General features: G+C 47.8%; 1 protein-coding gene across 1 annotated transcript; it reads left to right on the top strand.

The window, feature by feature from the left end:
• Positions 1–3378: 3378 nt before the first annotated feature.
• On the top strand, positions 3379–5856 carry LOC149977356 (uncharacterized; the record flags this gene model as incomplete). The annotated part of the gene is made up of 1 exon (XM_090204105.1): positions 3379–5856. A coding segment is annotated over one exon (1383 nt), but the record flags the coding sequence as incomplete, so codon positions are not given.
• Positions 5857–11064: the final 5208 nt, after the last annotated feature.

The raw sequence follows: 11064 nt of genomic DNA, 5'->3' as shown, positions 1-11064 counted from the left end.
CCTAAAAAGGACTCTTCTGGAGGCAGACCTGTCCCTGACACACACACACACACACACACACACACACACACACACACACACACACACACACACTAACAGAAGACAGTCATGCCATACTTGTAAGCCCCTACTCCAAGGCAACGTTTTTAGGAACGTTGTATCTGCTGTCATGTTTCTGTTGGGTTTGGCTGGGATTCATCCGTTTTAGGCACCGCGGCTTAGACAATTTCCAAAGTAGCTAACATATTCATTGTATACCCTGAACATAACCTGAGATTGGATTGAATCCTGTGAATCCCAGCCATAGTCTATTGTCCGGAGCTGTTGTCCGAGGTTGTAGTAGCTAGGAGGAAAGAATGGCCAGCCGTTGAGAAATGCTTATTGAAATTTTCGATTATCATGGATTTATCGGTGGTGACCGTGTTACCTAGCCTCAGTGCAGTGGGCAGCTGGGAGGTGGTGCTCTTGTTCTCCCAAACCTTTTTGGAGTTAGAGCTACAGGTTGCAAATTTCTGCTTGAAAAAGCTAGCCTTTGCTTTCCTGACTGACTGCGTCTATTGGTTCCTGACTTCCCTCAACAGTTGCATATCGCGGGGACTATTCGATGCTATTGCAGTCCGCCACAGGATGTTTTTGTGCTGGTCAAGGGCATTCAGGTCTGGATTGAACCAAGGGCTATATCTATTCTTAGTTCTACATTTTTTGAAAGGGGCATGCTTATCTAAGATGGTGATGAAATTAATTTTAAAGAACGACCAGGCATCCTCGGCTGACGGGATGAGGTCAATATCCTTCCAGGATACCCGTGCCAGGTCGATTAGAAAGGCCTGCTGGCAGAAGTGTTTTAGGGAGCGTTTGACAGTGATGAGGGGTGGTCGTTTGACCGCGAACCCATAGCAGATACAAGCAATGAGGCAGTGATCGCTGAGATCCTGATTGAAAACAGCAGAGGTGTATTTGGAGGGCAAGTTGGTCAGGATAATGTCTATGAGGGTACCCATATTTACGGATTTAGGGTTGTACCTGGTGGGTTCCTTGATGATTTGTGTGAGATTGAGGGCATCTAGCTTAGATTGTAGGACTGCCGGGGTGTTAAGCATATCCCAGTTTAGGTCACCTAACAGAACAAACTCGGAACCTAGATGGGGGGTGATCAATTCACATATGGTGTCCAGGGCACAGCTGGGAGTGGAGGGGGGTCAATAGCAGGCGGCAACAGTGAGAGACTTATTTCTGGAGAGATTAATTTTTTTAATTAGAAGTTTCAAACTGTTTGGGTATAGACCTGGAAAGTATGACAGAACTTTGCAGGCTCTCTCTGCAGAAGATTGCAACACCTCCCCCTTTGGCAGTTCTATCTTGACGGAAAATGTTGTAGTTGGGTATGGAAATCTCCACATTTTTGGTGGCCTTCCTAAGCCAGGATTCAGACACGGCAAGGACATCAGGATTGGCGGAGTGTGCTAAAGCAGTGAGTAAAACAAACTTAGGGAGGAGGCTTCTGATGTTAACATGCATGAAACCAAGGCTTTTTTGATCACATAAGTCAACAAATGAGGGTGCCTGGGGACATGCAGGGCCTGGGTTTACAACAATGGGTAAGACAACAACAGCTAATCAGCTAAAACAACAACAACAGGTAAAATGGCGATGAATGGGCAGAGAGGTTTGGCTAACTACACACAGAGCCTGAGTTTGCGGCTGGGGCCGACAGATAAACAAGAAATAAACAGAATGGAGTACCGTAATTAATGGACAGTCCAGCAGGCATCAGCTATGTAGCCAAGTGATCATAGGGTCCAGGAGGCGGCAATAGATGGAACAGGGAAGCCGCGGAGTAGTCGCTACCACGCTAGCAGGCGTTTAAAGTTAGTAGCCCGGGGATAGTAGAAGTGTCTGCTCCAACATCCGACGGAGGCCGGTTCAAGGCACATCAGATGGAGTATTCGTCGGCAGACCAGTTGCAGTGGTGCGGCGGGGCGCCGTGCCGACAAAGAATCCAAGCCAGATGGCAAAAGAGATATTTTAGTTGTAGTAATTTAGTTTGCTAGCTGGGAGATAGGCCGGGCTCGCAGCTAACTGATGCTAGCTTCGGGGCAGAGGCGTTAGCCACTATAGCCACTTGGTAGCAGTGGTGATCCTCTTACGTTAAGGATCCGGTGGAGTAGTGGATTCTAGCCGTGTTTGGGTGGAGTCCAGGTGAACAACTGAGTAGGCCGGGAGGTTGGCCTCGGGGATAGCTTCGGTGCTGGGAACTCGGTGGGTGCTAGCTAGCGTTGAAGATCAAGAGTAATGGTCCAGGGTTTACGGCAGGAATCCAACGTTGTAGTGGAGAAACAGTCCGATACTGGTAGGCTGGCGAGTATTATCCAGGCTAAAAAAAGGGCTGATATCTGTGCAGAAGGTAAAGGCCGCTAGCAGTGGCTAACAATGATTAAATAGCTTGTAGCTAATTAGCGGGTTAGCTTCTGATGGCTAGGTGGTTCTGGCCATAAGGTCTAAAAATAAAAGAATTATAGCGGTTCCGTCTCACATTGGGTGAGTGTCACGCCCTGACCATAGAGAGCCCTTAGTTCTCTATGGTGTAGTAGGTCAGGGCATGACTAGGGGGTGATCTAGTATAGATATTTCTATGTGGGTGCTAATATGGTTCCCAATTAGAGGCAGCTGTTTATCGTTGCCTCTGATTGGGGATCATATTTAGGTAGGTTGTTTCCCCACCTGCATTTGTGGGATATTATTTTGTGTTTTGTGCATCACATCGTCACGTTTCGTTGTTAGTTTATTTGATTTATTGTTTTGTTTTGCTAAGTTTCACTTTATAATAAATATGTGGAAATCAACATCCGCTGCGCCTTGGTCCGTCTCTCCTCATGTTCGTGACAGAATATCCCACCAACAAAGGACCAAGCAGCGTGAACATGAGGTGAGGAAGTTTTGGACTTGGGAGGACATGAAAGGATGCGAAACCCTTCCTTGGCAGCAGACGGAAGGAAGAAATGGAGGACAGCGATGACGCCAGGGTTCGCATCCACAGAAAGCCCAAGGACAACCCCAATATTCTTTTGGGGAGGGGCATGAGGGGTGGTCGGCGGAGTTAGCGGTCGAGCAGAGGAGAGTGCCAGAGCCTGTGTGAGTCGATAGAGGAATTTAATGAGAGATACCGGAGAGGGGTTATGGCAAGGAATATGCTGCAGCGCTGGCGCGCTGAAGAGCACCTTCTCAGCCCGGTACCATCTGTGCCAGCTCCACGCACCAGGCAACCAGTGCACCTCCCCAGCCCGGTGCATACTGTGCCTGCTCCCTGCACCTGCCCTGAAGAGCCAGAGACTGTCAGGGAGGCAATGGGGAAGTTGGGAGAGAGAGAGATGAGAGAGATGTTGTGCAAGTGTGTTCTGCTCAACATCCGACCAGAGGATCTGGTTAGCAGTCTGGTGCAACTTGGGCTGGCTCCACGCTTCTTGCCTCCAAGCGCCTCCCCAGTCCGGTGCGTCCTGTGTCTCCTCCTCGCACTCGCCTGAAGTACGTGTCCCCAGTCTGGTATGTCCTGTGCCTGCTCCCCGCTCTCGCCCCAAGGTGTGTGTCACTAGTCCGGTACCACCTGTGCCGGCTCCATGCACCAGGCCTCCAGTGCACCTCCTCAGTCCAGTACGTCCTGCACCTGCTCCACGCATTAGGCCTCCAGTGCGCATTCACAGTCCAGAGCTTCCGGTGACGGGTCATAGTCCAGAGCTTCCGGCAACGGTTCCCATTCCAGAGCTTCCGGCGACGATTCCCAGTCCAGAGCTTCCGGCGACAATTCCCATTTCAGAGCTTCCGGCGACGGTTCACAGTCCGGAACCTCCTGCGACGGTCCACAGTCCGGAACCTCCTGCGACGGTCCACAGCCCGGAACTTCCTGCGACGGTCCACAGCCCGGAACCTCCTGCGACGGTCCACAGCCCGGAACCTCCTGCGACGGTCCACAGCCCGATAACCTCTTGCGACGGTCCACAGCCCGGAACCTCTTGCGACGGTCCACAGCCCGGAACCTCTTGCGACGGTCCACAGCCCGGAACCTCTTGCGACGGTCCACAGCCCGGAACCTCTTGCGACGGTCCACAGCCCGGAACCTCTTGCGACGGTCCACAGCCCGGAACCTCCTGCGACGGTCCACAGCCCGGAACCTCCTGCGACGGTCCACAGCCCGGAACCTCTTGCGACGGTCCACAGCCCGGAACCTCTTGCGACGGTCCACAGCCCGGAACCTCTTGCGACGGTCCACAGCCCGGAACCTCTTGCGACGGTCCACAGCCCGGAACCTCTTGCGACGGTCCACAGCCCGGAACCTCTTGCGACGGTCCACAGCCCGGAACCTCTTGCGACGGTCCACAGCCCGGAACCTCCTGCGACGGTCCACAGTCCGGAACCTCCTGCGACGGTCCACAGTCCAGGAGCCTCCTGCGACGGTCCACAGTGCACAACCTCCTGCGACGGTCCACAGTCCAGAACCTCCTGCGACGGTCCAAAGTCCCGATCCAGGGCAGGAGCTCTCCTCTGCGCCGATGCCCAGTCCAGGCACGGCGTCCAGTCCAGCTCCATGGCAGGAGCTTCCCCTTGCGCCTGTGGCCAGTCCAGGCACGGTGTCCTGTCCCGCTCCAAGGCCGGAGCCTTCCTCTGTGCCGGTGCCCAGTCCAGGCACGGCGTTCAGCCGGCGCCATGGCCGGATCCGGGGTCTGGGCGGGGGGCTACGACCTGCACCGGAGCCGCCACCGACACTAATCACCCCCCATTGGCCACTCCAATACCTTGACTTTGTTTTCTTAAAACCATTTTGCCACAACTTTGGAAGTATGTTTGGGGTCATTGTCCATTTGGAAGACCCATTTGCGACCAAGCTTTAACTTCCTGACTGATGTCTTGAGATGTTGCTTCAATATATACACATAATTTTCCTACCTCATAAAGCCATCCATTTTGTGAAGTGCACCTGTCCCTCCTGCAGCAAAGCACCCCGCACAACATGATGCTGCCACCCCCATGCTTCACGGTTGGGATGGTGTTCTCGGCTTGCAAGCCTCCCCTGGTGACAGAGTGTGTTTATTAGTGATGACAGAGTGAGTGTGTTTGTGCATCTTTATCCCCATAACCCTAACTCTAACAATATCCCCTACCATACAGAATGTGTACCTAGTGTTAACTCAAACCATAACCCCTACTATATATAATTAGTACCTAGTGTTAACTCTAAACCCTACCATACATGTTTTACTAACCATAGACTAGTTTACAGTCTGTTTTACTAACCATAGACTAGTCTACAGTCTGTATTACTAACCATAGACTAGTCTACAGCCTGTATTACTAACCATAGACTAGTCTACAGCCTGTATTACTAACCATAGACTAGTCTACAGCCTGTTTTACTAACCATAGACTAGTCTACAGCCTGTCTTACTAACCATAGACTAGTCTACAGTCTGTATTACTAACCATAGACTAGTCTACAGTCTGTTTTACTAACCATAGACTAGTCTACAGTCTGTAAATTAAGATACTAACCATAGACTAGTCTACACCCTGTAGTATTTGGATATGTGATGTTTGGTGAAAAATGAACACAGGGGTCTGATCCTTAAGAGGTTTTAATTAACACAGTGTCCAATAAAGAGCCAGATGTATAGAGACTGGTGTCGTCTGCGTAGAGGTGGATCAGGGAATCACCCGCAGAAAGAGCAACATCATTGATATATACAGAGAAAAGAGTCGGCCTGAGAATTGAACCCTGTGGTACCCCCATAGAGACTGCCAGAGGTCCGGACAACAGGCCCTGAGATTTGACACAATGAACTCTGTTTGAGAAGTAGTTGGTGAACCAGGCGAGGCAGTCATTTGAGAAACCAAGGCTGTTGAGTCTGCCGATAATGATACGGTGATTGACAGAGTCGAAAGTCTTGCCCAGGTCGGTGAAGACAGCTGCACAGTACTGTCTTTTATCGATGGCAGTTATGATATCGGTTAGTAACTTGAGCATGGCTGAGGTGCACCCGTTACCAAATCAGAAACCGGATTGCATAGTGGAGAAGGTGTGGTTGGATTTGAAATGGTCAGTGATTTATTTGTTAACTTGGCTTTCGAAGATTTTAGAAAGTCAGGGCAGGATGGATATAGGTCTATAATTGTTTGGGTCTAGAGTGTCTCCCCCTTTGAAGAGGGGGATGAGCGCGGCAGCTTTCCAATCTTTGGGATCTCAGACAATACGAAAGAGAGGTTGAATAGGCTAGTAATAGGGGTTGCAACCATTTTTGGCAGATAATTTTTGAAAGAGAGGGTCCAGATTGTCTAGCCCAGTTGATTTCTAGAGATCCAGATTTTGCATTTCTTTCAGAACATCAGCTGTCTGGATTTGGGTGAAGGAGAAGCGGGGGGATTTGGGCAAGTTGCTGCAGGGGGTGCTGAGATGTTGGCCAGGGTAGGGGTATCTAGGTGGAAAGCATGGCCAGCTGTGAAGAACGTCACTATATCTGTTCTTAGTTCTGCATTTTTTGAACAGGGCATGCTTATTTAAGATGGAGGGGAAAACACTTTTGAAGAGCAACCAGGCATCTTCTATTGATGGGATGAGGTCAATATCCTTCCAGGATACCCGGGCCAGGTTGATTAGAAAGGCCTGCTCACAGAAGTGTTTTACAGTGATGAGGGGTGGTCGTTTGACCGCGGACCCATAGCAGATACAGGCAATGAGGCAGTGATCGCTGAGATCCTGATTGAAGACCGCAGAGGTGTATTTAGAGGGAAAGTTGGTCAGGATGATATCTAAGAGGGTGCCCATGTTTACAGATTTAGGGTTGTACCTGGTAGGTTCCTTAATAATTTGTGTGATATTGAGGACATATATCTTAGATTGTAGGATGGCAAGGGTGTTAAGCATGTCCCAGTTTAGGTCACTTAACAGTACGAACTCTGAAGATAGATGGGGGGCGATAAATTCACATATGGTGTCTGGGCTGAAGGTAGTCTATAACAAGCGGCAACGGTGGGAGACTTGTTTCTGGAAAAGTGAATTTTTAAAAGAAGAAGCTCAAATTGTTTGGGCATAGAACTGAATAGTATGACGGAACTCTGCAGGCTATACCTGCAATAGATTGCAGTTCTATCTTGTCGGAAAATGTTATAGTTAGGGATGGACATTTCTGGATTTTTGGTGGCCTTCCTAAGCCAGGATTCAGACATGGCTAGGACATCCAGGTTGGCAGAGTGTGCTAAAGCAGTGAATAAAACAAACTTAGGAAAGAGGCTTCTAATGTTAACATGCATAAAACCAATGCTTTTACGGTTACAGAAGTCAACTAATGAGAGCGCCTGGGGAATGGAGTGATGCTGGGGGCTGCAGGGCCTGCGGAATGGGAGTGATGCTGGGTGCTACAGGGCCCCGGTTAACCTCTACATCACCAGAGGAACAGAGGAGGAGTAGGATAAGAGTTCCGTTAAAGGCTAAAATAACTGGTTGTCTTGTGTGTTCAAATAAGAGAGTAAAAGGAACGTGTTTCTGGGAAGATTAGAAGAAGATTAGATTCAAGACATAATGTACAGACAAGGGTGTGGTAGGATGTGAGTACAGTAGCGGTAAGCCTAGGCATTGAGTGACGATGAGAGAGGTTTTGTCTTTAGAGGCACTGTTTAAGCCAGGTGCGGTCACAGCATATGTGGAGGGAATATAAGGGCATATTGAGCAGGGCTGGAGGCTATTGAAGCCCAGGAATTATCTGATAGATTTCTTCGGCTAGTAGGGAGATGGGCCTAGCTCGAGGCTAGCTCCAGGCTAACTGGTGCTTCGGGATAGAAACCCCATCGGACGATTACGTTGGTAGACCAGTCGTGATTGATCGACGGGGCTCTGTGTCGGCAGGTCCAGGCCTCCTGGTGCTTGCTTCGGGACAGAGATGTTAGCCAGGAGTAGCCACTCGGATAGCAGCTAGCTAGCTGGTTCAGAGCTTTTGCAGTAGGAATCCGGAGATGTGGTAGAGAAAAGCAGTCCGATATGCTCTGGGTTGATATCGCGCTGTGCAGGCTGGTGGGAGTTGACTGGGCTGAGGCTGGAAGATGTCCGAGTTAACAGTGATGACCGCTAGCAGTGGTTAACTGACTACTAGTCAGTAGCTAGTTAACTGGCTAGCTCCTGAAGGGGGTTCTGGTTCCAAAGTATAAAAAATAGCAGACCCATACCACATTGGGTGAAGCGGGTTGCAGGAGAGTATGTTCAATCCGTAGATGGAAAATGAGATTAAAAATATTAAAAATATAGAAAGAAAAATTATATTTTCAAAGGACGGGACAAGACAATCAAAACAGACATCCCACTGCTATGCCATCTTGGAAGTAATTGTATGACCTTATATGACCTCTTATACACTATATTAGGCCCAGCCATTGGAACTTTGGTTTTCCTAGCTATGACAACTATATTGTGATCACTACATCCGATGGATCTGGATACTGCTTTCAAGCTAATTTCTGCAGCATTAGTAAAGATGTGATCAATATATGTTGATCATTTCATTCCTGTGCTGTTTGTAACTACACTGGTAGATTGACTGATAACCTGAACTAGGTTGCAGGCACTGGTTACAGTTTGAAGCTTTTTCTTGAGTGGGCAGCCTGATGAAAGCCAGTCAATATTTAAATCACCCAGAAAATATACTTCTCTGTTGATATCACATACATTATCAAGCATTTCACACGTTATCCAGATACAGACCACCAAGTGCTAACAGTCAATAGCATCTTCCCACAAAAATGGGCTACTACAAAAACTACTAGCACACAGCTCGGACACCCATGGATTCCCCACAAGATATGCCACCAGAGGTATCTTCACAGTCCCAAGTCCAGAACAGACTATGTGAAGCGCACAGTACTACATAGAGCCATGACTACATGGAACTCTATTCCACATCAGGTAACTGATGCAGCAGTAGATTCAGATAAAAACAACAGATAAAAATGCACCTTATGGAACAGCGGGGACTGTGAAGAGACAGACATAAAGGTACAGACATACGCATACATTGTAATATTGTTCTATTGTGTTATTATACATTTAGTATTGTACATTATGTATTGTAGATATGAAGTTGTGTAATAATGTGATATGATGTACTGTTTTATCTTTTGTTTTATAGTAATGTAAGTACCTTAACGTGCTTGGACCCCTGAAAGAGTAGCTGCTGCAAATGGAGATCCCTAATAAATACAAAAAGACTAGTCTATGGTTAGTAATACAGGCTGTAGACTAGTCTATGGTTAGTAATACAGGCTGTAGACTAGTCTATGGTTAGTAAAACAGGCTGTAGACTAGTCTATGGTTAGTAATACAGGCCGTAGACTAGTCTATGGTTAGTAAAACAGGCCGTAGACTAGTCTATGGTTAGTAATACAGGCCGTAGACTAGTCTATGGTTAGTAAAACAGGCCGTAGACTAGTCTATGGTTAGTAATACAGGCTGTAGACTAGTCTATGGTTAGTAATACAGGCGGTGGACTAGTCTATGGTTAGTAATACAGGCCGTAGACTAGTCTATGGTTAGTAATACAGGCCGTAGACTAGTCTATTGTTAGTAAAACAGACCGTAGACTAGTCTATTGTTAGTAAAACAGACCGTAGACTAGTCTATGGTTAGTAATACAGACTGTAGACAAGGCTTCGTTAGTTTCTTAACTCTACAGGCTGTAGAATAGTCTACTGATGATAACACAGAATGTAGACAGTATCTGTTTGGTATTTTACTTACTATTTGTCATATTTAAAAAAAAAAATATTCTATTATTAAAACTGAATTGTTGGTTAGTGGCTTGTAAGAAAGCATTTCACTGTCAGGTGAACATGAAATACATGTTGTATTTGGCGCATATGACAAAATTAGATTTGATTCGATTTTTGAATTCTCCTAACCTGCCACGAAAATAATATTTTTTTCTGCTATATTAATTATCCAAACCTGCTACTTTAACTCTCATAACCTGCTACTTTAACTGTCACAACCTGCTACGTAAATTTTATTAACATGCAATGTAAACACTAAGCTGACCCGCGGTGGACCTGGCTATGGACGATCTAACCAATAATGGAGCGCTGACGTTACACCATCACTGTTGATCCACCCACTGACGTTACACCCACTGACATTAATCCATCACTGTTGATCAACCCACTGACGTTACACCATCACTGTTGATCCACCCACTGACGTTACACCATCACTGTTGATCCACCCACTGACATTACACCATCACTGTTGATCCACCCACTGACATTACATCATCACTGTTGATCCACCCACTGACGTTACACCATCACTGTTGATCCACCCACTGACGTTACACCATCAGTGTTGATCCACCCACTGACATTACACCATCACTGTTGATCCACCCACTGACATTACACCATCACTGTTGATCCACCCACTGACATTACACCATCACTGTTGATCCACCCACTGACGTTACACCATCACTGTTGATCCACCCACTGACGTTACACCATCACTGTTGATCCACCCACTGACATTACACCATCACTGTTAATCCACCCACTGAGATGATTGTGGACTTCAGGAAACAGCAGAGGGAACACCCCCCTATACACATCGATGGAACAGTAGTGGAGAGGGTAGCAAGTTTTAAGTTCCTCGGCATACACATCACAGACAAACTGAATTGGTCCACTCACACAGACAGCATTGTGAAGAAGGCGCAGCAGCGCCTCTTCAACCTCAGGAGGCTGAAGAAATTTGGCTTGTTACCAAAAGCACTCACAAACTTCTACAGATGCACAATCGAGAGCATCCTGGCGGGCTGTATCACCGCCTGGTACGGCAACTGCTCCGCCCTCAACCGTAAGGCTCTCCAGAGGGTGGTGAGGTCTGCACAACGCATCACCGGGGGCAAACTACCTGCCCTCCAGGACACCTACACCACCCGATGTCACAGGAAGGCCATAAAGATCATCAAGGACATCAACCACCCGAGCCACTGCCTGTTCACCCCGCTATCATCCAGAAGGCGAGGTCAGTACAGGTGCATC

Source organism: Oncorhynchus mykiss, chromosome 16 (genome assembly GCF_057628025.1).
Source record: "Oncorhynchus mykiss isolate SJ-2025 chromosome 16, ASM5762802v1, whole genome shotgun sequence".
NCBI lineage: Eukaryota > Metazoa > Chordata > Actinopteri > Salmoniformes > Salmonidae > Oncorhynchus > Oncorhynchus mykiss.
Note: the sequence above shows the minus strand (reverse complement) of the source record. Positions and strands in the feature narration are given on the sequence as shown.